The 27,927-nt window shown below is 44.6% G+C and overlaps 1 protein-coding gene across 5 annotated transcripts in view; it reads right to left on the bottom strand.

The window, feature by feature from the left end:
* Positions 1-1,076: 1,076 nt before the first annotated feature.
* The window catches only part of LOC135910339 (transmembrane protein 130), a 70,651-nt gene continuing 43,800 nt past the window's right edge, over positions 1,077-27,927 (bottom strand). For 3 of the 5 annotated variants that reach the window (XM_065442372.2, XM_065442369.1, XM_065442373.2), the window contains 3 exons: positions 26,131-26,215; positions 24,876-25,093; positions 14,475-20,161 (listed from right to left, as the gene is read on the bottom strand). In XM_065442372.2, the coding sequence (XP_065298444.1) occupies positions 19,728-20,161; positions 24,876-25,093; positions 26,131-26,215 (737 nt within the window). In that variant the 3' untranslated portion in view covers positions 14,475-19,727. Of the gene's footprint in view, positions 7,499-9,087; positions 9,318-11,427; positions 11,550-14,474; positions 20,162-24,875; positions 25,094-26,130; positions 26,216-27,927 lie in introns of those variants that run through there. The other 2 variants (XM_065442370.2, XM_065442371.2) reach the window with 2 other exon arrangements.

Genomic DNA, 27,927 nt, shown 5'->3' with positions numbered 1-27,927 from the left:
GTGAGTATTAGGTGTTTGGTCGCAAGTTCTTTTCCATCTCGCCTCATCTTAATTCTTTTGACATTTATAACATTCTGTTCGCTGAAGCCCTCCAAGAGCTCAGCCTCAGTGAGCTCCAGCAAATCATCGTCCGAGACAACGCCGCGGGAAGTGTTCATCGTGCGGTGCGGGGTTACAACTACTTGGGTCTCCCCAAATGATACTAGCTGTGGCAGCTTCTCAAATTGCTTCTGGTCGCGGAGCTCCAAGAGGAGGTCACCGCTAGCCATCCTTGACACCTTATATCCTGGGCCAAAAACTTCGGTAAGGGACTTAGATACTAGGAAAGGGGAGATTGTTCGTACTTGTTTAGCCGGTTTTTCTGCGTGGATTACATGAAAACGAGGAAAATTGTTGACTTGGCGTCCGAAAAACTGAAAGAACTCTTCGGTGCGCCCTCGTTTCTGAGGGCGATCAGGGAGTTTAGGAAAAGTGTTTTCCATGAGTACAGTAGGGTTTTCGGCCGCGATGCCGACCACCCACCATGGAGCCCAACAGGGGGACGTGACAGGAGTTCCTGCTAGAGAAACCCTGCCAACGCCAGCCGTACATCGCTGCTATAACCAAATACAGCATAACCAAGGCTGGCTAGCTACACAAGGTTAACCCTTGCCGCCGGGAAACTAGGAAGTGAGGAGAAGTAATGAGAAGACAGGAAAGATGAAAAAGACGAGAGAGAAAGACGAAGATTGGAGAGGAGGACAGGAAAAGGCGACTGCCGATTTCCCCCGGGTGGGTCAGTCCGGGGGTGCCGTCTATGTGAAGCAGAGGCCAAAGGGGTGTGTTGCCTCCGCCGGGGGGCCTTAAAGGTCCAAACACCCAGCATCAGCTCAACCCCCAGGATCCCCCTTTCCCCAGACACGGCTAAGCCGCGCACGGCTACACGCGGGAGGGTCCAACCCTCATGTGCTCGGGTCCGTGGTGTCGCAACGCACCAAACGCCTGCTGACGCAGACGCCCCTGCGGGGGTTCAAACATCAGTCTTCCTGAGGATACTTCATAGCACTTCCAAGTAGATCAAGGCCTCATCCCAACTGTTTCATAGAGAAGTAGCCAAACATTTATTCACATCTCACAAAAACAACAGGTTGGTTGGTAAAGGGTCAATGCTATGCCCTTAAAGATGTCTGTACTATAAGTGAACCCCACAGGAGTCATGGTTTTAGAAACCAAAATGTGACGTATAACACAGAGGTTCCATTCAAGATATTCCTACCCTCTCACGACACATTTATACAACTGGAAACGAAGCCATCGCTTCCAACACGACACACAAGTTGTACATTAGTAGGAACATGTAAGCTATGGTTTGCCATGAGCCAAGCGTAACTACACCTGGCACTGCGGTGCCTCACAGGCAGGACAAAACGAGGTGCTCCGGATATATAAAACATCACATGAACCAGTAAGTGCGCCACACCGGATGTGGTATCCTTAAAAACAGTTAACAAACGTTGCTGAAGGTGTTGGCGAGACCAGTGTGAAGGGAGTTAAATCTGCGAGTGACATGCTTCACACACTTGCAGGAGGGGTGGCCAGATTTAGAAAATGCAAACACTTTTGCTACTAGCTTAACTTATTCCAAAGTACAGCAAGCACAGACAAAACTAAGCAGCTGGGGTGGGGCGTCTTTGGCACAGTACGTATTGGTAAAGGGCAAGAAATACATGGCAATTTTTGGAAAATATATGTGTGAACCTCAGCCACAAATTTCTTACAGCAAAAAAAAGAGAATAATAAGAATAATAATAAATGAAAAAATAAACACATATGCTACATTGTAATTCATGTGCTCTCTTTAGCATTGCAATATAGCCAATAAACACGTAACTATTGCAGTAATTTCAAACAGAGCTAAAACTTCAAAACTTGCATTGTATGTATAGAGCAATGTATAAACAAAAATGTTACAAATGGCTGACAATACTACATTTCAAATATACAGTGTCCTGCGATATGTGAATGATCCCAGCAAAAGACTGCATCCTCTAAAAGACAATAAAATATACATATATATAAAATTCATCAAGTAAAACAGGAGCGTAAACTTTAATATCTATCATATTAAAATAATATAAATGCATAATACCACATTCTTTGTATATAAGATAGTGCTTACACGACCTGAAGGGTTGCACTCCACATTTCACTTGGACATAAATGTTGTCAGGGCCTGTGGGAAAATTTTTGCAGCACGCTAAGATTCGGGATTGTCCTCCGCAGCCCTCACACTTCAATGAGTATGTGTTTTCCCATAATCTCCATTACCTGTAAATAAGTCCTACGTGGTGTGCTAGCTAGGTGCTGTTTTTAATAGGATCTACCAGCAAAACAGCCAACAAAACAAGGAAGAGCACACAGGCAATATAACAATTACTCTCTCACGAAACTGAAACAGATGCAAAAAGGTGTAACATATTGTCAGGTGTCTTTGGGAGGACTATTTGTGCTTGTGTCACATATTAAATTATGTATGACTGAATGCTCCGGGCACGTAAAATGTACACAAAGCAATAACAACTACACTTCTATATGTTCACAAGTACACCGTATATGTTAAAACCTTAAACTTGAAACACAGTAGAAAGGGTGCTGCAACAGCATGTAAAAGAGCCGCACTCAGATAGCTAGGTGTAAGAGAAAAGATTGTGCATGTTTTAAGAAGCCGTGCAGAATGTGTACACAGAGCCAGAATACGACGACGTCATATTATTCTTTGTCAGCATCTTTTGTGCTGCTTTTTGAAAACGTGGATACACACCAGCTAGTCTATACCTGAGCCTGAAAAAGAAATTGGGCAAGGCACACACTTGTAGGCACTGCACATCAACTGACAGTAAAATTAGATCTGCAGCTATTACGTAAAGCAATGGAATGAGATAGCCAGCAATCCAACACGATGTCAAAATAATTTGTCCTGTAATATCCTATCTATTAGGAGCTCATTTTCATTTAATAAGGCCACACTCACACGAGTGAACCTCAAGTCAGTGTGCCTGATTTTAGAGATCCTACAGATGCATCGTTTCAACTTTGCTAACGTGAAGACACTACACTTCAAGGGACATGTCAAACTATAGGTCATTGTAATCAATTTGATGAGACAAGCTTAAACAGTGCACTGTTTTCAAACTCAATTTTCTGTTCCTCCATTTCTTGCCTCTAAACAAAGCTTAAGAATTTTATTCCCTCAGCAAACTCTGCATACTTAAAATTAGGGGTAGAAAAATATTCCAAATTTCAAATATGAATTGAATAGCTTTTGCTATTCGATTTGTATCAAATTCGAGAATTCACTACGTGGAGTTATAGAACATTTCGCTCATGTCCAAATATAAGGAATAACAACTGTTATTGAAGACTACACGTATAAACATAAACATAGATGCAAGTGTCGAACATTCCGAATTATCCTATCGCAGGGCAACTACTGTTGCAGCACAAAGGCACCGATTGCAGAGGAAACACATGATGCAGCTGGCTTCTCCTGAATTACTTCTAGTCAATCAATAAGGAAGTCTTCTCTTTAAGCACCCTAGAAAACTGTTTCTCAATTTAGGCAAAGAAACTTATCATTTTCACAATGGCACCATTCTTGTATTGCTTTAAAACAATGCAAAGTGCTATCGTATTTCACTTTGCCCTTGCGACGACCGCAACCCTCTACATGTGCTTAGTGACTGGCTGTTCCCGTGTTTCATCCAGATATGACTGCCATTCAGTTGTTTCTCACTTTTTCCTTACTTGACTACACGTCCAGCTTTAAGCAACTTTACAGTTTTAAAATGATGTAAAAAGGCATTTTCTTTTTCACCCCCAGACGGACTTCACACAACCTTTATGTTTCATTTTATTTATAAATGAAAATACCCGGCATTCAATATTCAAAGGTCATTCAATTTGGTTAGCAAGTTTCGCTATTTGAACACCCCATTTAAAATAGCTTCACCTGCAAGTAGACACCCAACACCGTGACACCTACGTGCCAACAACATGAAACAATCACAAATGCAGTGATCAAGTCTCCTAATCAAGCGCTTGTGTGTACGTGTCTCCCTTCTTGTGGTCGTCTATTTGCAATGTTACCCATATGTTTCAACATGAAGACACTCACCCAAAAAGAGGTATTGATAATCAGTCTTCACACATATACTTGTGTGTGGCATCTTAACAACGTATCTGCATAAACTAGCCTCTATAGAAGAGCTCATGTTCGGTCAACTATCAGCTGCCTGCCACTATTGTGCACATAACTCTTGGCAGCCACGATACAAGGGCGTTTCAAATGTCAATAATAAGAGACATGCCATCCTACACACTAGAGGTCATTTCAAGGCCACCGACTGCAAGTGAAAGGCACACATTAATCAGGAAGTGAGCTGACAAACTTGATACAAGTTTGGAACAAACATCCTTCAACAGAAATGATACCAGCATTGTGGACGAACAACCACATGCAAATTGCCGGAAATTCTAATGCAAACAAAGCACATACAATGGCTGTCCAACCAACTGGCTTATTTTGATCACAGGTTCAGACTAGTGAGCTTGGCTTGTCTGCCAAAGTGGAGTAGCACAACAACTAACAATCCATCCACACCAGCTATGGATTGCAAAGTCACCTGGAACTGAGTGCCACAGTGCCCAAAAACCTCTAGGATGAAATCATGACATCTCTAATGAGCACCAAAACCAATGGTTGAACCTGGCCCTCTAATTCCTCTCATATCCTGCTACATTACCAGTTGCAGCAAGAAATGCCCCCCCCCCCCCCCAAAAAAAAAATATCAATTTTGCAAGCTCTGTTCTACATTAATCAGTAAGTTTCTGATTAAGTTATGTCCAAGAACACCACCAATGTAAATGCGCGAAACACATGCACAACCCCGCATTTCAATGTCTTTTATCCACTGCTGCAACGTAACCAGCTGCAGCAGGGGACAGTGGCATAGAAGTTTGCAGTTTGGGTTCCCCATTATCTGTTATGGGAACATTATGGAGTTCCATAAACACCAACAACATGCATGCATGGACAGCCCCACCCCTCCCTAGACACCTTTATCCCCTGCTGCAATGTTGCCAGTTGCCACGGGTCCAGCACTCAATGATGCAACAATGAGCATGCTGCTTCCTTTTACAAGCAGGCAGTCCATTCACAGTGCAAAGAAAAAAATTTATGAGAAAAAAAACACTGAACCCACTTGGAAACAGCAACCAACTTAACTTTCGTCAACAGCATCACAGAGTTGCACATAGACTTTCAACTCAAACAAAAGTAGATTCCTCCTTCACATTTGCATTCATTAGCATACACGTTTAGACTCTTACTTCTCTGAAGTGGAAATGTTTAACTGATTGCGAACGCTTAATATAGTTTGTATTTTACAATATGGACTGTACTTATAAATACTCCTTACTTCAGCTGTGGTAGGCAAGACTACAGCTACAGGTAGGCAAGACTGCAGCACTTTTAACACGTTTTTTTTCTTAGGGTAGTGGGGTTACTTGAGACCAAGGAGATTTCCCTGACACATAGGCCTCCATACTCTTGCAGTGCATACACATCAGCGTATGCTCTGATCACAAATGTGGCCCTCTGGGAATAACATTTTGGGACAAACAGCACAACAGTCCTGACAGAGCTTCAAAAGGCACATAACCTCTAAATGAGGCTGCTCACAATACACAACAAAAGGCTGCGAAACGAGCGTTTGCACGTCGCACTCAAACAGCCTGTACCAAGTAAAGTCGCACCTCGTTATAATGAATTCGCATCCGACAGAAAAATGGCTTCGTTACATCCAATATTCCTTACAAACATACATCTGTTACACCGTAACAGCAATGATTTTTTTCATTTGCTTCACTATATCCAATAATTCGTTAATGGTGGTTATATCGAGGTTCGATAGCAGACCCCCAGGAGCTGTTGCTGATGAATCACAATTGCCTGCGATGACCAAAAAGTTACTGTCAGCAAAAGCTATGGTGTCAATAATAACAAATAAAATGTGATATATTTCACGAGTGTATTTTACGAGAAGAGGTTGGCCGAGGGTCCCGATTTTTATTAATCATAGCATGAGAAGCCAACAAAAAAAAAAGACACCAAAGAAAACATAGCATCGTTCCCCACCTGCGGAAAGTCGTTCTTTCATCCACTTTCATTGCCATTAATTTATCATTTGCTTAATTCAGTTAGTAAGTACAAGTAATTTCCCCTATGCTTTCCTTAGGGTATTTGTTTGTTGGCTTTTCATGATAAGCGTGTATTTTAGATATTCCAAGGCACTTCAAGCGGCGACTGCAGTGCTGGCTGGTTTAAAAGAAGTGCGTCTAAAAAAGAAAGCAATTGCCACGGGGCACAACAACTGTTTCACCATGCTAGCAGGAGTCGTCAATTTCATACAGTGGGCATTCATTTTGTTATTTGAATGAAGCGCTGATTACATTGAAATTAGTACACAATGTAGTATTTACACGATGGATTGCAACGCTGGCCAGTCTAGTTAGTAACTAGCGCACAAGTCTCTTCGTCGTAATTATGTCGGAATGACTGTTCTGACCTCCTTCAGTGGATGTGTATGTATCAGTATGAAATCATACAGCACCAAAAAAACAATTTCATTTCCGTTTTGTTGCCGTCTTGGCAAGCCGATGTAGTGGCTCAATAGATACGACATTCTGCTGTTTAGCAGAGTTCAAGAGTTTGATTTTCAGAAACAGCAGCTGCATTCCCACAGGGCAAAATACCAAAACGCTCGTGTACCAAGTCTTGAATGCATGTTAAAGAACAAAAGGGGGTCAAAATTAATCTGCATAACCTCTACTATGGTGTCTCTTAATTATTAGACTCTGTATTACTCTTAGACATTAAATTTTATCTATCCGTGCCGAACCATTAAAGGAACAGGTACTAGCTGTTCGAATGTGTTTCAAAAAGAACCAGTAAATTTGATTCTGAAACATACACTTCAATAATTGCACAAATACATTTAATTTTTTTGTTAATATCCTTTTTAATTTATAGTGTCTGGTTGAAATGTGCAAAGCTCGGGTAGATTTTTGAAAGGGATAAGTCATAACACTGATTGTTTCTTTGCTTTCCAAATATCACTTTCTGTTTCAGTGTACTTATAGTACTGGTGCAGTAGCTGCCAGATGAGTACATCCGTCATTATCAGGCGCAAGTTGAGCAGAGGGTGACAGTCACCATGCCCATCTGTGACGTAAACTTTCCTGCACTCTTCCCAGATAACCTCCATGCAAACTGCTTGGACCGCACACTCCAGGACCCCAGAACAGGTCTGGATCCTGTCTCCTCTCCTTTCTCTTGACAGCTGCTCCGAAACCTCTGGAGTGGTTGGTTGGCATCGGCGCTATGGTTCTCTCTCGTAGGTCTGAGGCGACTCCGCCCCAGGGCCTCGTACAAGTGCAACTGTCGTGGATTGTTGGTTCACTGCACAGTACAGCAAGAAAATAAATTGTCACAATGACGTTGAACTTCAAATATATTCCAACATCTGCAAATAAATGTTACATGAAAGTACAGTAGCAAAACTATTTACAGGATGTATTTACAAGGGTAGCAGGCACTGGCCAACATGGAAGCTAGTCAACATCAAGCCAGGCACGTCATCGTAATCAGATCAGCAGTGGCCGCTTATCGGCACATCCCACTAAATCCACGGGTCAACACCATCATCTTCTAGTAGCACGTGGCAATATGTTCTCCTCCACGAGGCCCGGGGAAGCTAGGCAGGTGTAGATGTGAGGATAAGTGCCAAGAGCAAGGTGTGCGTGTGTGTGTGTACTTGAAAGCACAAAGAAATACTGTTGTAAGTCTGTCTGATTTGCCAGCACTTCCTAAACTAGCTAAGAATAAGCTGCACTTTCGTGATCACTTTGCATGAGTTCATTTCGCACTTCCGAGAACAACAGTACATGCTTCCTGCAGGAGCATTCTGGGCTCGTTCTGTGCTAGCATAAAATCATGTGATCCGCTTCGTGCAAATAACAGGGTGGATTCAGCAAGTGTACTGAGCTTGTGTTGGCTTGAAATGCATGGCACCCATATTCTTGGCATGCAGTCCAAGCCTGTTTAAGGATCCCTTAATTATGAGACAAGCCGCATAGTTCTACAGAGCGAAGGGAGAGGTTCAGCAGATGGTCATCTTGCAGATGGTCTGGCGATTACGTCAAATCAGTACAGTAAATTGGGTGCAAGCAGCACTTTGTGTCCCCACTACAGCCAATTGTGCACTATATTGTCAGTGCTCTGGGGAGGCACTGGTTAATAGATGTGTCAAGTGTACAGTATTCAGCACCAACCAGTCAACCAGTTTCTCTCAGTGCTCTACTGAATGCTAAAAACACATGAAGAAAGGAAGGCTTGTGATACGAAGTGGTTACAACCCTATCGGGGGAAAAGAAGGTGGCAGGAAGGGCTCTGGGGATAACGTGGAAACTGGTACAAAGACAAGAGAGGGTGCCCACCGGAGTTTAGAAAAATGAGGGGGAAAAAATGCCTTAACTCAGCACCAATGTTCTGACCAGGCAACTTGTTTCTGTCTGGGCTAGTAATCGCCATTCTTGGTGCAATTCAATGAAGCTTGACTGTTGTGTGTGGGTTGGAAGCTAGGAAAGAGAGGAAGTGAAAACGGGAACTACAGGTACAAAAACTCCCCACTTCTTAGCAGTGCAACTAACAGCCTCACCTCCAGCAAGCATTCCTCACACCACTGTTCCGCTAAAACCTTGCACATCCTCTTCTGACATACACTCACATTACACAACCTTCCCAGGCGCTCTCACTCTCTCTGTTGCCTTGACAAAGTCCATCTGTTCAAATACTGGCATTGGAGTGAAGTATCCTCCTCTCTTTCTTCTCGCAGTTCCTTTCATACAAGTTTCAATGCCGAAATGGTGTGCAGCCACCCTTATTCTCCATTAAATGGAAGGCTGCCTGGCTCTGCCAATCATCTGGCATCTCTCTCTCAATGGTTGGACAAGCTCTGTCTAACCCAGCATTCACCTGCACGCCTGTACCTGAGTCACGCGATAGTGCCGTAAGATCTCCTGACCAGATGCAGTTCCTCTCGGCTGGCAGCGACAGGGTGGCGAATGCTGGAAGCTGTTGGCGACATGTTAGACTCGGCCTCCGCGTCGTCATCAATGGCACCCAGTAGGGCTTGCAAGAGGGCACTGCGGAGGCGGTCAGCAAACGTCTTCTCCACCAGGTCGTCCGTATGCGGTTCGTTGAAATCAAAATCGGCAACCTAGATGTGGACAACAGAAAGATCAGAGTGGCAAAGATGGTGCATCAAGATTTCTAATTTTAAGGGAAGACTAAAAGTTGTCACTAATTGCTCTTTCGGAAGTGGCTTTGCAGTTGCTCAACGGCAGAAAACCAGTTCTCATTAGCAGATGAAATCACAACTGGGAGGCTGAATATTTGGTCCCAGTGTTGTTCACTTACCAAACTCGCATCAATGACAAGACTGCTTGATATCCCACATTTCAAGCATACTTTCATTTGCCCAAACACATGCAAATTGTATGCTATACATGCGAACTAAGTTGAACTTTTACACAGTCACAGTTTAATGAATAATTTATAGTCTTGCTTCCTTTTTATCCCATTTCACTTCTACGTCTACTGAATTTATCAGTATTAACACTGTATCTCTCATCCACTCCTCATCCTACTATCTGTTGTTCAGATAGCAGCTTAATATCTACACAGTTTGAGTGACTGGCATGAAGCAGGCTGTTGCTTTTCATATTCATTTTATAAACAAACCATCTACTTAATAAATGCTACAACTAGGACTACTACATTCATTACACTGGTTCACTTATAGCATCAAATGCCTACAAGCATAACAACAAAGCAAACTATATATGCTTTCACGTAGTAGCGACGGTCAAGGACACAGCAGAAAAACTGTGAATGACAAATGGAACTCATTACTGGGCAAACCTGTGCCCACGAAAAACAGGCTACACTAAAGGTACAACAATAGCGGTGAACACAGTTGGTGATCATCAAAAAAGTTATCTCCGGATCAAACGCATCGGCTTTTATACACGAGTATTCGAAGGTTCCAGAGTAATCGTTGGTACCCACATGTATACCAGAAAGTACTACACTACACAATTCGTGTTGCGCATACAATCAAATTACACAAGCTGTGGTGACAATAGACAACAGATAGAAATATCGGTATAATTCAAGAAACTTCCGATACATGGAGGCACGTCCCGCGCTGAGTGATGATGTTTAGCACTTGTTAGCCGGTAAAAAGCAGTCAACCAAGAAAGGTAAACAAGTACCCATGTCAATATACACACACAGCCCAGTAAGCTTCTTATACTGCCAGACCTACACCTAATAAGGCCTACCCCACAGGTACACAATAACATGCCTCCATGTGTCGAAGCAGATGCAACCATCATCTATCGTATCTGCAAACAGTCACTGAGGTAGACTGATTTATTTCAAATTGCTGCTACAGTACTTATTTTCCTAGTGACAAATGGTTTGCTAGGCCCAGCCATACAATAATTTTCACATGACTACAAGAACATATGCAAGATGAATGTAGATATGCTAAAACAACAAACTATGCCAAATCAATACGGGATTCTTGGAGAGCCCTCTTTAGCAAACTCTTGGCATTCTGCTTTTCTTTTTTTTTTCAATAGCTGGTTTTTACAGAACTACTCAGATTTCATGCATCTGTAACATTAGGAACAAAAGTTTATGGGCCACGATGACAAAGCACCCAGTCTTTTCACAAAACTGGAAACTTCGATGTGCTCTACTGCAATGTGCTCCCTACTTTAGCTTGGCCAGATGGTTGATGCAAAATTTTAGTTCTTTCTCAGACCTTTCATTCCTGAAGCATTTGTTGCTCCCATGATGTACAAAGGCTCACACACCACATGAGCACAATGCATGAAGCCTTGGAATCAGTGTGAAACAGACACGGCATGGCATAAACCAGGGTGACTTGGCATAAACGTTTGTTGACCAATGAAACACCGTCTAACATTCCGTTACACTGTCACAACTGCAAGTGTACTCCAAAATTTGCAGACAATGTAGTTCAGCCCAAACATAAGGACAAAGAAGTGCACCTTGTGACTGAGGCATTGCACATCAGTAATAGCTTTAGCATATGCATAAGTCAGTCTCCGAATATCTTACCCAAAGGGGGAGTGTCATGCATAAACAGTCGTCTCTTGCGAATGCACGCCCACCTTTCCATGTGAATCACTACCAGACTAGTATACTCGGCTTTCTGTCCTTCTAAGTCGTAGCCAAAGCTACTCCTAAGCCGGTGCTGTGCCATTTACAATGCCAGAAAAACCCTGCATACCCACCTCGATGCGCAGCTGGTTCCTAGTGTGCATGTGGTAGGCAATGCCCAAGGCCACGATGACCAGGGCAAACACAGAGCACACAATGGGCACCACGATGGTAGACAGCTGCTGCTGCTGGGACACTGCGTCGCATGAGTGCGAAAGGTCACGTCACGACGACTATGTGCACAAGATGGCTCAGAAGTCGGATGCCTTAAAAGCTACGATGTTGTAGACAAAGCCCCTGTAGTGACTGGAACTCAGCCCAACACAGTGTCACAAGCCTTTCTGTTTCGTGCAGTTGCTGCTGTCAGAAAGTTATCTCAATCTATAAAGCATAGAGGATAGCAGAACAAAAAGGTACAGCATGTGTTAGCATCTCCAATAAATCACTTTGATAAATAAGTAATATCTTTACATGTCAGCCTACGTGCACAGCTAGGTAATCGGTTCTTCATACGAGATCGCGTGCGATCACCCTGTCCACATTTCCTTTCCCATTTTCGAGTGTACTTATATTCCGTACACAACATGTAATATATTTCAGTTGAAGATCAGCACTTTGTCGTCAAGTTCTTGCTTTGTCCCATTTTTAAATGCTGTTTTGGCTCTGAGATGCACCATTTAACCTCTATCAATGATGTCACTGCAATCAGAGTTACGCTGTCACACCAGTTGTGCGCCCAATAGTATGCAACTCCTATCCACCAATCATTGCAGTTTTTTTCTAGAAAGACAAGCCAGTCAAATCTGAATGTCAAAGCAGAGATTGATGTTTGCAGCACGTTCAGGAATTGGTGTAGTCATCGTGAGTGCATCTAGAAGAGTCAACAATGCATGTGTAAAAGGCAGTAAGATGCAAGAGCCTCCCGTTCAATTAAACACCCACTTACTTCACTTGTTGCTGTCGTTACTGCCGAGTTGTATCTTAGTTTAAAGGGCCCGAGTTTGCCTAAACAATTGCTTGCAAGCTAGTACACATTTCTGCCTGCCTTACTGCTTCCCTGTCCTGTCTGAACACCGTGAAACCCAAGTAACTGTAGTTTCATTCACCCCCCCCCCCCTTCTGTTTGTAGAGTTGCAAGGTAGATTCCTAATAGTAAGCAAATTATTTCAGCAATTGATGACAAGTATTACAAGATGTTTTTAAAGCAATAACTACCATATTTACTCAAATCTAACGCACACTTTTTTCCCAATAAAATGGGCCCAAAAATTGTGTGCGCGTTGGAATCGAGTTCGACCCTGAATCTGCATTACCATATCACCATCGGCATTTCAATATGGCCACCTCGTACGTATTTCGAGCATAGCTGCCGTAGCTTCCTCCGTGTGCTGTAGTACGTGTGCTAGGTTAGTCCACCGTCCGTCTTCCTGTTTTCTGCGTTTGCTCCATCAGCATGGAAGTGCCGACTGCGAAGACATCACCATGTCACAATTAAAAGCAAAGCAATTACGTGTAGGGAGACGGACGGAAATCGGGCCGAATCACGGGCGTGTGGAGTTCCCGAAATATGCGGGAATGGTGCAAACAGGAGAGGTGTTCTACTCCAGTGGCAGCTGCGTACATTGTGGCGACGCAGCCCCTATCTCGAAAGCGATCTGCGATGGAGACAAGAGCCTATGCATCTAGGAACACCACGCTGTGTACTCGTAGCTTAGATCGTGTTGAAGCAAGAGGCCGCACAACGCTCAATTCGCTCGCTTCTGCTACCGCACTTCCTCACTCCAGCATTTTTAATAAAGAGTTTCCGCGGTCATTGAGTGAAACGTGTTCATGTTTACTTGCGTGCGTGTGACGCCGCGCTTGTTAATTTAGTTAGTAAGCAAATGTTATAACGTTTACACGGCCAATGAATCTACTATCCTTAGTTTTTGTATAGCTGTCTACTTATTTGTGATTGCAACCGATGCTTTGCCTTTCAGGCAAAACTGCAACTTTTTTTTATTTATCGCAACTTTAGTGTATTGGGCGTAAATCTTTGATTTTCCAAATGAGAGAAAGTCGTACTTCTGTATGAAACAATGAGGCACGGTATTGTAAAGGTAGGTCATGGCAAACAGGTGGGCATTGCAATTGAGGGCTTTTTCTTTTTTTCCTTTTTCTGGCCACAGAAAATGGGTGCATGTTACAATCCAGGGCATGTTAGAATCGAGTAAACACGGCACATTCAACAATGTGCGACAAGACGTTATCCAAGGGTTTCTCGAGGCAAAATCCTTCTTCAGCAAGCTGCGTATGCCATGCAGGTATGAGGATTACCGAATCGCAGCACAAATGGCATGACAATACAGCGGTAGTGCATTGGAACATCTCCCGGAGAGACCTCCCGGAGAGACACAAAAAAAGGGCGAAAGCATCAAAGGGGGAACCGAAAGCATCAGCTAAATCCGTGGCTATGACCGCTCCATTAACCTCCAGGAGAATGATGATGATAATGATGATGTCCTTTAGACTTGGCTTTGTTTTACTACTCGGGCAGTATCAACAGAAGAAGGCATTCATTCTTATGCTTGAGGTGGCAGAATTTTAAGCAACAATTCTGTTCTGGAGCAAGCTGGCGCAAAGGATTTCTCTTGGCACAGTTGTTCCACAACTGTGACCACCTAAGGGTGCAGCGGCATAACGTAACACTGACCAACTCAGAGAATTTGTATATATGCGCTAGACAATTATAAATTATGTCTGCTCATTTCCGTGACATCACAGGGAAGAGAGCTTCTTTCACTATCAGCATCAGCATCCCTCAGGCACATAGGTGTGGAGTGCGGAGGCATACAGTTCAAGGTGCGACGTTCCGGGGACGTCGACCGACAATTTGAACTGGTGGACTGGGCGGAAAAGGCCAAGCAGGCCCAGGGCCTTACTTGAGCCCTAACGCTCAGCCACGTCCCTCTTTACCCTTCCCCCTTTCAATAAAGTTTATCACCACCACCAAGGTGCGATTATGTCGCCGGGGCTTATACTGAATGTTTAGGTTGTCACCGAGTATGGTAGGGGGACTTTGAAGTTCAACATTTACTACACCTCTGCAGCGTTCTGTACAGAACAAAGACAGTGCGAGCACTTATTCATCACCTAGGTATGTTTTATTGGCTGAGAAGGCAGAACCGCTCTCCAGTAAGACTAGGCCACTTAAATAATAAGGAAGAACAAAGGCCCCGTGAGCAATCCTGGGAGGTTATGCAAACATTCGAAAGGACAATGGGAACCAAAGAAATATATATAAATTCAACATGTAGGCGCACTCACACACACAGTACACTTTGTCATCAAGATGTATCACAAGTGTTCCTAAGAGCACCTCCTGCATAGGACTGCATCAAAATATTCGCATGCACTGTACCCTACTACAGTCTCATTCAGCGGTTAAGCTGATCGCTGCACTCGTTACTAAAAAGCACTCCCTTGCAATGGCATAGGAACATCACACAACTCACAATGGTCACACAGAATGTCTAAAACAGCTCACAGTCTCAAAGTCCAGCTCAGCCCAACAAGTAGCAGGCCTCTCTTAGTAAGATCAAAGTATAGGGCTTGAGGCTGAGGCATGTGTCCATTAAAGGAAAGCACTTTAGTGTTAAACTGATCTACGTAAAATCTTCCAGAAGGCCCCCAAGATTTTGTCATGATAAAACACGGTGCAAATGGAGAAATCAATGCAGCTAAACACTGCTCCTAAACTGACAAGCATTCAACCTACTGGAAATAACGAGGAAATCTGCAAGGGCATTTGGGTTAACCACTATGTTACACAACCACACGTCACATCAGCTCTACGGTTATGCAGAGTGAATGAAGCTTCCCATTTTCTGGCAAGGTGAACATCAATGCTCTTACACAGTAGAACATTGAAAAGTATTAACCTATCCATAAATTCAATGCAGTAACGCTCGAACACAAGAGACGTCGATAGCAGCAGCATCATTGGTAGTTCTATCTTGTGATGCTTTCTTCAACCACAACGCATTAAAAACACCTTTGTGTTGCACCACTATTTTTGCAGAAGGGGAATAAAGAAAAATAAATCCACTATACGCCAATGCTTGTTCCTGCCAACACCTCTGCACCAGCAGATAGGTAGAATATGATCGTAGCCATTGTAGTTCAGTGTGCCCCAGTTCACATCAGCGTAACAAGAGGGCACCACCAGTAGTGCTTTCGGAGACATGGGCAATATTGCAAGGCAGAGCAGAGAAAGCTAGAATGATATCTTTCGATGTGGTAATATCTAAGTAATTCTCATTCGCTATGCGATTATTTGTCACCACCTGTACTTAAAGAGGATGCCACTAATGATCATCATAATCATGAGACTTCTGTGTCTCCTGTTTCCAGCATTCCATAAACTGCAATATTACTGATTAAAGAAGAGGATAAGACATTTTCTGACATGTTCTGTTCGAAGTGAAGACTATTTGTCAAAGAAGAACATCTTTTTCCGATGCACCCCTCACAAGACGGTTATTAGCAGCACGTGGGTGTCATTATTTACTGTCGAAGTTTCCATGAGTCTGAGCTCATCTCACTGGCAACGGTTTGCTTGTTTAATACAGAGCAATGACCACAGATAGAGTAAATCAGTGTACACTGCTCAAAACTGCAAATGACGATGCAGAGACGTGCTGTTCATAATATTACCCTACAGGTTCCTATTATCAACCACACAATTGAACCTACGTGTCATGATGGGCAACCTTCTTCAAACCAGGCAAGGTTGTGGAGTAAGGTATGCAACCTGGATAGTTAGTGTTGACCCATGATGTTTGACAGTGCTAACTCGAACAAAGGAGGGCGAAAGAGGCAACAAACGAAGACACAGCGCTGACTTCCAAGTGATTTTAATTTGACAAATGCAAACATATAAGCACGCAAGCGATTTCATACTGACCTTTGCCCATATAGATGACAAAACGCAAACGCTCGACTCCAGTCATTGTCAAGGAGCGGGTGCAGCTTTTCTTGCGCATGCCAAGTATGATGGCTCCTTGGCTGGCAAGACTATTGAAGGTTTGCTTACTGCATTTTTCCCTTCGATTGCCACAGCTTTTATTATAAGTCTGGTCTGATCCTGTGCATGCTTAGCAATAACTGTGCTGTCATTGAAGAAGAGGGTACAACTGCACACTGGACAAGGTTGCACCCCTCTCTTCACCCGCTCACCCGCTCCTTAAAGGGACACTAAAGCGAAACAATAAATCAGTTTAAATTAATGAAGCATTGTTTGAGAACCCTGCAGGCAGTCATTTGAAAAAAAAAATAGTTTGATTATTAGATGAGAAAATGAAGGTACAAGTATCAGTACTTGAATTTCGTGCCGAAACCCCAGCGCCGATATGTCAGCATGACGTCAGGGATTGCAAAGTATGTTTTCGCATTTAGGCCGCGTTGGCTGAATAAAGGTTCCCGAAACTTGCCATGTTTAATATTTGCTTCCTTTAGAACACATTGTAGTCAATCTGTACCGCTGTATATAATTAGTAGGCCCTAGAAGATGCCATCAAAATCCAAGACGTCACAGCCCCCAGGTGCAGGAACTTGAGTAGGCGTCGCCACCCGCATTTTCATTCTTGTGCTTTTTCTCGCTTACCAAACATCTTATTGTTGTAAGAGCGGTGTTTTTGGTGTTGTAGAACGGTAATTTACTGATGCAGTACAAATCATTCTTCCCTTTAGTGTCCCTTTAACAATGACTGGAGTCGAGCGTTTGTGTTTTGTCACTGATATGGGCAAAGGTCCGTGTGAAATCGCTCATACATGTGCACCCCGCTTATATGTTTGCTCTTTTCAGGAATTAAAATCGGTTGGATGTCAGCACTTGTCTCCGTTCGATGCCTCTCTTGCCCTCCTTTGTCTGAGTTCATGCTGTCAGACATCAGTGTTCTGGAACCATGAAAATCAAGATGACAACCCGAAACCGCACACTGCATGTGAAGGAAGGTGGAACAAGTGGTGATGCTTTGAAGCCACATGATGCCATCTTCACTTTCACTTATCATGCTTCAAGTGATACGCTTAGTACAGAGAGCTCTTTGAGCACAAAAGAAATTTGGCACTACAGGAATGATGTAAATGCCAATCTCGTTGCAATCACATTTCTGTATTGCAGCCTTTCAGCAGGTTGTTGCTTGCAGCCATCAAATGCTAGAGCTAGTATAGACAGGTTCACATGGAGCAGTGAACTACGTTTCCCAAGGTTGTGTCGGTGACAAAAGCTTGACAAGCCAGTTTGAAAACACAATGAAGGTTTTTGTATAAGCAGTGTTGTTCACTTTTAGCAGGCCTGCTCATTCCTCACCCAGGTGTATGTGCTGCTAGCCAAAGAACAACGGAACTAGCCATCTTGACTAATGAGCACAGGAATGTCAACACACTAAGTATTGCGGCAACTTCACATTGCGTACGTCGATGTGAAATACAACACCCTGCAAGTACCAGCTTACTTTTACTGCACTGGAGTCTTACACAGTTTCCCAACACAGTGCTTTCTCCCAAGTCATGTTAACTGCCACAGCACCTGCCATGATAGCATGCGCAAAATTAGGCAAGAACAGAACGCACTGTCACCAGGTTGGGCTATCACATTAATGTGCACCATCACCAGAATGCATGAGCCAAAATGGAGTGTGGTAAATATAAAGGGGAGTGCAGCACCCAGCTGTGAAACACTGCCATGTCACCAAATATATATGTTGGTGTTGATACGCTGCGAGAAGTTCAAAATGCGCAGAGCATAACACTCAGTTGTGATGTCTAGCATAATTTCAGGACTTTTCTCTCCCTCCCAAATCACTGCTCAAGCTGCCTCCAGAAGGTACTACCAGCATGCTAGTCAGAACAGAAGACCAGAGAGATTCCACGGCACTTGCATATAGCACTGCCTTACCTGACGAGTCGCTATAGTACAAATGAAAGCAGCGAGTTTTCCTGGAATCACCAATGCATCCAATCATCCTCCACAGCAAGAAGCGTGCTCTCACCAAATGTACTCCAAGAGCAATGCACCACAACAGCAGAAGCAGCAGTTGCCAAGCATAAAAATGTCCAGCAATGACTCCCACATCGTGATAGCCCAATCATTGTAACAACCCAGTTTTGCACCTTCTATACCGTTATACCATTGCAGCCATCTTAGAGGATGTCAACTGTGCCCTACAGTACACAGATTACACAAAACTATAGTAAGCATGTGCAAAGATCGTCACTTAATGCATTACAAGGGCCTGATTGCATGCGATCCCATTTGCTGAAACCTCCAGTGCTCGGGATCATAAATTCGGTAATAACACACGAACAGCAGAGTGCCAAGAAACTTGCACTTGTTCAACAACGCCATGCTACACCGTTGGAACAACGATAAGGCTGAAGCTAGAACCAATCATTTTTGCAGTATGTAAGGTTAGCTGAGGTGAAAAGGCTTGAGTGGCAACTGTTTATAATGTAATTGCTTCTTGGGTAAAGGAGGGTAAAAGCATTCTCCAAAAATGAAGCTTACATATAACTGAAGTGTTGCTTGAAATCTGTTCCTTTACAGGGCGCTTCGGATAATACACATAATTACTCCGTGCTCCCAGAAAAGAAATAAAAAGCCATGAAACTACTGTTTGCAATCAGGAACTGTTGTCTTCACTGCACTGTAATCTGCCCATGACAACGCACCACAAGACGTCATCTTCCACACAAGGCCTAACAAACTGCAGACACATTCTAAGCCCAAAACAAGTTAACTCAGCTTCTACTCACAGTGCTTTGGAACTGATGAAACTTCTATGATGATTATTTGTCTATTGCCACAGAGTTGCCAATGGTACACCGAGATCAGGTATGTGAAACGAAGAGCGCTCCTGGATTCCAACCCAGCAAGAGCGAGGTTTGTGATAGACGACGTGGGTCTCTATCAGATCCACGTTGAATTTGGTTAATCTCAATACCTACTGCATGCTACTGCATCGCTTCCCAACACTCAAGGCATCGAAGGTCTTGGAACTGCACAGCAAACCACGACAGGCACAACAGCTATAGCAACTGTCAATAACGGACAGCTGTGCTTCTACACTTTCGCTTCCTTAAGGCATTCAATACTTCCAGCAAACCCTAACTTAATGACCGGTCACCAGCACTGACAGCCTGAGGCTGTCCCTTTCCTCTTGCGACCAATGCATAAAAACAAGTCACTAAAACTGTCTGCCAATGTCCATAAACACGCCGACCATTCATCCATTCACAGCAAAACCTGCTGCCCTAAGAGACAGTGGCAAAACTGGCACAACCATCTCAACACGCTGCTCTTGTCTTCTGCAGCTAAGCACTGCCGCACTCATTATCTCTCGGCTCTGCTCGCCGTCCAATCAGAATTGTCCACAACACTCTTTTCGGTGGAAGCAGATGGTGCCACAGGGTCCATTCCGTTGCTGGGACTTCTCGGCAGCGGGCTTTCGGAAGATTTCGTGTCGTCGCGGTAGCGGTGATCATTCTCGGACGCCGTCAGACCGTCTCCCTCGCCGGTGCTGTCCACGTCGTGGGGCTGCTTGCTCCAGGATGGGAATGCGTCCCTCCATGCACCAAGCAGGTGCTCCCAGAAGGTTTTCTCTGTGAGTTCCAAGTTGGGTCGCTGAAAGTCAAAGTCGGCGACCTCGACATGGAGCCGGTTGCGCGTGTGGATGTGGTACGCTAAGCCCGTGACCAGGATGACGAACGCCAGGAGTGAGCACACGATTGGCAGGATGATGGTGGACAGCAGGCTGCTCCGAGGGACTGCGACAGTGCGAGAGAAAAGGCGAGAGGCGGACAGGGTCCAGCCAACCAATGGTTCTCTCTGCAGGCACTTCCATTGCTGCAACTCCACAATGGAGAGCAGACAGACGGTGAGAAAGTAGCATGGAGAGCAAAAAACGAGAGGCAAGTTGACGTGAATAAGGCGTGAGGAAGCGTTGTAAGGAGCCATCACCAATACCGGCCACCGCATGTGGCAAACACCAATGTTCACAGCAGACAGAAGGAGGCAGCAGATGACGCAAAGGGATGCAAGCATGCTCCCAGATTCTGTCATTATCAAGCCAAGACAGAAGCCAGTTTCAAAGTAGGCAATGAGAGTGGATTGAAACTTACCCATGCGGCTGAGCAGATGCAGCAGACTGACAACAAACAAGCGCAATGAAAAAGCAGAGGCGGCTTGCTGCTTCTATGACATTCAAGCTGACCGAGTAGCCAGATTCAGGCAAAAAGATAATGGCAAAATGAAGCCTATTGCATGGCTAATTAAACTAGCTGTTGAGTCAATAAAATAAAATTCAAAGAGATGATGTCGCTATTTTGGATAATCCAGGAGGCTGACAAGATAGAAGGACTTACCCAATATTTTGCCAGTAAGACAATGCCCAGAGTGACGGTACACTAATGGGAAATTAACTATTTCAATGCAGAGAATGCAAGCACCAACACCGAGCACTACGAACACTGAAAGGCCATTGCCAAATATGGAAAGCAACAGCTACAAAGCACACTTACAAAGGGGTGAAATCAATAGTACCGAGCAAAGCCAGAACTGCTTCAGCCAAACCATAACTGAACCAGAAAAACAAAATTCACCAACCACCAAACCGAGCAAAGCAGAACCAATCAAGAATGATTCAACAAGCAGGCATGCATAGCTGCAAAGTCAAAATCAAAAGCCCATAGTCAGCCGTGCTACAAGTTCTACGATTCAGTAAGGCCAGCGACTACAAGGTGTGTTCATTGGGATGTCATGAAACTGTGCTGTTAATAAAAGCATGTACAAACATTCGGGTTTCAAGCAAGCTCTAAGAAGCCACAAGGGAGCAGGAGTTCACAGATTTAATACGTATTGGGTCAGGTGCTGGCCTAAGCATACAGAATGTTACACGAAGGAACAAATGCCCTTCGAACTTTATTTGCTGCATGCAATCCATGTCATGCATATTTCGCAGTAATCAGACAAGACTTCCTACAGTCACATGACTGCACATGTGTATGTACACACACACACACTTGAAGCTGAAATGGTATGTGACAACTTTCTAGCAGGGGTGGTCACATAGTGAAATTTCCTAATTGAATGCAAATATTCAATAATAATTACCTTCAAACATGACATTTTTTTTTTTCATTCCTACACAAAATGAAACAATGTTTGTGTGGTGTCCACTTGGCAAGAAATTGAACTTATCAACATTATTTCATAAATGGATGTAATGTCGTTTGCAACTGGTAGCCCAGTCGCCAGAGAAGCTTGTAAATGTGGAACAGGTGCCTTCAGTTATCTGTTATTAGTTACCAGACGCAACATAGGGAGACCACATTATTAAAGGCCCATAACAGTGTTGCATTCATTCAAGGAGACAAGTGCAACACCACAGCAGCCCACACTGCTTAAAGGGATAGTGAATAAAAAATTTGTCGCCGAGATTTCTGTCTCCAGTGATAGCTGTCGCACCGAGAGTAACCAAAACAACACTCTTTCTGAGGAGAAGTGAGCGAAAAGTGATTATATTAGTGAATATTTCTCAAATAACAGCACCTACCGGCCTCCTCCGAAAGCTCTGGCAAAACCGGATATCACGTCACGCTTACCCACCTCGAGGCCCATTGCGAGCGATCGTCCACACTGAACGCGCGAAGGGGCGAGTGTGTGACGTTTGCAGCAACGCGCTTTCTTTGTTCGACCGTCCTATTCGTGCCGCTTCCTCGCGTGAGCTGTTCGAAAACCTCGTCTTTGATCTCGTGGATTTGTGGTTTGATGTGTGGAGCAGCCGTGTCAATGCCGCAAAATGCCGAGGGTCTGCTGTGCGCATGTGAAAACGGCAGGCAGCGGTAGTCTTTTTCTCGCGTACTTGTTCACGCTGTAGTTTTGCGCACAGGTGCCGTTTGACCGTAATTTGTCGTTTGTACGACGTTCTGAGCCAGACGTTTGGCCAATTCTGCCAGAATGAATCGAAATCCGCATCGTCTGAAGCGACGGCTAATAATAAAAAAAAAATTCGCCGACATGAGACTGGTGGCGCCATCTCGTGTGCACCAAGGGAAGAAGTGCTCAGCTGCGATGAAACAACTGGGACGCTGAAACCGCTGCGCACGTACTCGTTCACTCCGTGAATAACAAGACGTTCCCTGCTTACAGAGGTGCATTTCAGTCACTGCACATGCCTCACTCCAATCCTCACCCGTTGCTTCATCGCATCTATTCTCAAAACAGCTACTTGCGCGCATCAAGCACCTGCCGCGCGAGAGTCGGCAGCCGACTGTATGCTCACGCCGCCGACCACACCTGCTCCGATGGCGTAGGTACAGGGAGGTCTACACGCGTCAATATCTTCAACGATTTCTACGTTTTTTTCTTTTTTTTTACAGTGTGTACTCACGGCACCTGTATTGTGCATTCATGGCTTTCATGTTTTACGCGCTAGCAGCTACCCATCCAAGCGGGCGAAGCAAGCCGCTTTGCGCAGAACGCAGAGTAAATTCCTTACGTCGCCTGACATTGCATAGCCTGAGGCATAAGCATCCTCGCTCTGTTGAAGCCAAACATGGCAAAGCGTTTGCATGAGTGAATCACGCTGGGCCCTCAAATGCAACATTGTCAATGAGGCGTGCGCCTCTCGTCTCGCTAACTCATTCGTGACAGGTGCGAGCTTGCGATCCGAGCCGCAGGAACTGCGTTTAAATCTGGTGTCCACCTGTGATACCGCCTCTGATATCTCGAGGCAAACGCGTGTACATGGAATGCACAGTGTAAACACCACTAGGCTGGTCCAGACTCTCTCGACACCGTGGAGGGGGACTGCTGCGGCGGGTCGTCGTCAATTTCGCTTGACGACGCGGACGGATCGTAGGCATACGCCTTTATCGTTCGTAGTCGTTCAGTAGGCCGCTCATCCAAGTCGGAGTCATACGTTCCGCTCATGCTATCGATCTCACTAGAACTTTGCATTTTGCACTGCGCAGCGCGAGGAAAACAAAACTGCGCAGCCGGCCAGCTCGCTCCGCGGCTGCTGAGGGTAGGTGTGACGTCAGATCCGCCGGCTTGTTGTCGGGAGCGCTTTGCGTGTGACGCGGTGGCCGCTCATAAAGAGTGAAAAATAAAGCCATCCGCTCAAAAGTAAACCGAATAATGACCATATACTATAGCAATCGTGTCTTAGGAATGCAATTGTGGGGTTTTCTCTATATTCTTCGATTTTTATTCTGTATCCCTTTAATGGGATGCAAACATGTAGAAACTGGTTAAACAACAAAATGGTTTGCAGCGATAAAGAGAACAAATTGGTATATAGGCTGCTTTAAAGCAAGGCATTCTTGCTGTATGACTGGACTCAAATTAGCCAAAGTTTTCTTCCTTGTGCGTTGTCTCAGGAACTAAAGCGCCTCACCACAACTTCTGCTTTCTTGCAGCACAATCACTCAGTATGGGTCTTAGTTGCATTGACCTCTTTCCCTCTAATCTCCAATAAACATTGTATTCCCTGGTTTCAAACAGAAACAAATGTTTGAGAAGTTCAAATATAGTAAATTATCGATTCGAATACGAATCAAATACCAGCGGCTATGTTCCACAATTATTTGTAATCTTGAATGTTCGCAAATCCCTAGTTCCTAGTTCCCTACGTCCCCGGCAGAGAAAAATGCGGCACTGAAGCAGGTTGAAGCTGAAACCATTGTGATCTCAGCTGAGACAATGGCTATATACTTGCAACAGCAAAATTCATTGCGCTTTTCTCTTTGCAATGGCAGATGTTTGTGTTGAATGGCAAAATTATTAAGCATAAAGTTCTATTGCAATGGCGAAATCATACATCCCAATTAATAGCAACTTGGTATCCACCCCCTCCCAATAACTTTCTTTCACGTAATTACGGCAGTCAATTGCGATTTACAATGTGCCACCAATTTTCAAGAATGCTTCTTATCGCGGGGACTCCTAAGTATGCCAATGACAGATGCAGTTTTCCAATGCAAACAGCTCAGCACTTCATAATCTGCATCGGAAATACACTACGATATTGGTTTGTTGTCTATTCTACAACTCAATACTTGGTCCGGAGGCTCTTGGTAAGGCTCTTTGAATTGTAGTACTCAGCTGAGCCTGGCAAGAGGGTCCTGTTCCATGTTTTGTTGTGACAGGGACGATTGGTTTTACAAAGTTCTGAGCACCATGCTGACGATTGGCCTTGAAATTGCAAGACTGCATTCACCAAGTTGTGCCCGACAGGGTTACAGAAGCTTCACTATGGACATCTATAAGCAATCCCTACTAATGATGCTATTCAGAACTATCATAACTATACTGAAGCCACACCAGTGCTTTTTTTCTTGGATTGCGTGTAGGAGAGTTGCACAAAACCATGTTGAGGTTTAGCAACACTGAGGCTAGCTTTTGCTTTTAGTCCTTCGCGAAGTGGAATGAATAAAAGATAAACGAGACAAACTGCAACCGCAAAGCCCATGTGCTCACCGTCGTAGATGTGCACCTCAATGTTCTTAATGTACGGCTTCTGCTGGACGATGTTGCTCACGAGGATGGCAATAAAGTGTGAGCCATCCTGTGGGAAGTAGTGCACCAGCGGGAACTGGCACTGGTTGGTCGAAATCGGCTCGTCGCAGGTCAGGTTTGCTGTCGAGTTGCTGGTCGCATTGCCCGGCAGGTACTTCCAGCAGTAGTTGTAGGGGGCGCTGTCAAGAAAAATGCAAGGCTTTGAAGTTAGGCAGAGTCACTGAAGTGTAGAAAATGGTACGATATAGTGATAGAGCTTTCAAACAGGAAAGTTGAAGTCGAGATCATATAGGTAAAAGGCCAGATAGTGAAAGATGTAGTCAAACCTGATTAAATAAAGCAGGCTAGGTATCTGTTTGCCCTCGTCCCCTTTCAACGGGGATGCCAATAAACACCATCACCCTCAAGGCAGTTATAAGGGTTGTTCCCACTCAAGAGAATGACTTCTGCACTGGGTGCACAATGGCAAAAAAATTATTGAACATGCTTTGTTCCAATGCCATGGAAGTAATGTGGAGGTAAGTGCCATCACAGCTAGCATGTCGAAGATTTATTTAACGACTTCGTTACTGCAAACCATAGATCCTAAGATGAGTGAAAAGACACGGCGGAAAGATAAAAATAACGAGCTTGGTAGCAGCCTCCTCAACCTTTCTTTGCAAAGGATTCTTGTAACGTCCGCTAATCCAGCCAATCTTTTGTGACTGGCTCAGATGTTCATGGCCGTGAGAAACCGAATAATTTCAAAAGCAAACAGGACAAGCCTGTTCCGAACCAACACAAGAAAAAATGCAGCAGATCCTACAAATTTGAATCTATATGCAGCGGAGCTTTGTGTTGAGTGCACCGAGAGTCGAAACACGAGTTTGTGTTTACTGAATGTCCGCACAAAGTGACAAAGAAGGCTTTACTCAGGCATGTAGAGAGCTAACGCAATGCTGCCGCTGCTGCTGTGGATGCGTCAAGGCAAACTTTCTGTTTGCTTTTCTCTTTCAGCCACATGGCTGCTGCTGCCACAGATGCGAGCACCATCTGGCGGTGATGCAAGAAATGCAGAGGCGCGCTTTGGCTGCCGTGATTGGGTGCCCTATTCGACAAGAGAACAACCAGCCAGGCCGCAGCACCTACGGTCACGAAACCTAGCGAAGTTTGCAAAGAAAAGCTTGGCTTTTAAAAGCTAAACCACAGAGCACGTAGACAAGCTTTGCTCACATACCTGCCGTTGCACGACACCTGGAGCGAGACGACATCACCACGGCGAAGCCAGACGTTCCCTTGGACGCTGACACCTGTTATGGGGTCTGGCAGGCAGAATGGGAACAGAAAAGAATTGTTCGCCTTCTCATTATCAGCTTCCACAGTGATTACGAGTGCTTAATGCTTTCTTGAGCACAAGAAACTTAAAGATCACCAAATAGAGAACAGTACATCTGAACCTCAACATAAGCAAGTCACATCTGACACAAAAGTAGCTTCATTATATTTAATATTCATTATAAGAATACAGTGAAACCTCGTTAAACCATAGTTGGCCAGAGGTTGCCCATTTACCCGTCAAAAACGGAACATGGAGAGAGTGCGATGGAAGGGGAAAAAACATGCAGTATTTATTTACTTCGCGCGACAAAGGTGTTATTTCCGTTTGTTGCCGCGGTGGCCTAGCAGCAACGACAGCAGCGTCAGACTTGCTGAAGCTGTGAGCCAGCTTTTCAGCCAGCCCCCTCTTCTCGGCAAACACTCGCATGGAAGATTCCTCATCGGCGTTGCATATTCTCAGTGCACAGGCGCGGTAGCGTTGCAGAAGTCATGGGACACCTTTTCGTTGCGGGGTGCTGTTCTCATCGTGATGACTGCATTCATTAGGCTGACATAATGCGCAGCTTCTGCCAATGTTGGGCCTGAATTGCCCGTACTGACGCTTTCCGTGTCGTCCTTATCACTGTCGCTAAGCGACACTTCGGCAACAACAGAGGCAATGATGGCAAAAGGTCGGAGCTCGTAGCCAACATCTCTTCATGGTCGCAGCAGCTCTGCCGAGCAACTTCTTCGCATTCCAAATGCCACACACCATAGTCAACAGTAGACCCACGTCGCGTGCTTGCGCCGACCTTTCACGTCATGTTCGATAGCACGGACAATATCTAATTTTTCTTCTATGCTGAGCACCCGGCATCTTTTTTATCCGAGCTTCGGCGTGATGCGAGTTTGCACAACGTCACAACGCTCTCTGGCAGGGTGCCGAAATGATCTTGATATTAATGTGGCTTCACGCGCAAGCACATTGGGCGCTTGGAGGCCATTGTGCTGATCTCTGAGGTTTATTGTTCTGCCAGGCCACCTGACGGAGACGACGCACCGCCGTGTTTGCGCAACGAAAAGTGGAAACACTACGTGTTATCCTATACATATGCAATAGGCTGGTACAGTTTTTGTGGATACAAAACACATTATGTTCAATGGCGGCTGTGTCGGGAATTTGACTTTACTACTTTTAAAACGAAACTACTTTTTAAGCGGGTATGGTTTAACGAGGTTTGATTATTTGATATAAGCCTGCTAAAGAATACGACATCATAAAACCACATACCATTTGTTAAATCACATTATTCATGAAACTAGCTTAGTTTCACATGAAATATCCTGTATTTTCTTCGGTGTGGGCAATTTCACTGCCTGCATTTCTGGACACATATCTCCACATTGTCTAAAGAGTCGGAGCAGCTGAGGCCACAACCTTCTACACTAGCGCAGAAGCACCGGACTAGTGAGAGTGCACCAATCACCTTGGAGGAAGTGGGCAAAGGATCGTCGCTGCTTTCCTCATTGTGCCCACTTTCACTTGTGCTTGGTACAATGTCAGAAATGCAGTCTTCGTTTTCGTGCTCTCCCGAGGTTGTGACACCATCATCCGCACTCACAAGCTCATCGACCGTCAATTCGTCAACAGCTTCCGGAAACTCTGACAACTCACTCCAACTTCGGCAACACCAGCGACGGCTTCGTCGCACTCATC

The sequence above is a fragment of the Dermacentor albipictus genome, chromosome 8 (genome assembly GCF_038994185.2).
Source record: "Dermacentor albipictus isolate Rhodes 1998 colony chromosome 8, USDA_Dalb.pri_finalv2, whole genome shotgun sequence".
NCBI lineage: Eukaryota > Metazoa > Arthropoda > Arachnida > Ixodida > Ixodidae > Dermacentor > Dermacentor albipictus.
Note: the sequence above shows the minus strand (reverse complement) of the source record. Positions and strands in the feature narration are given on the sequence as shown.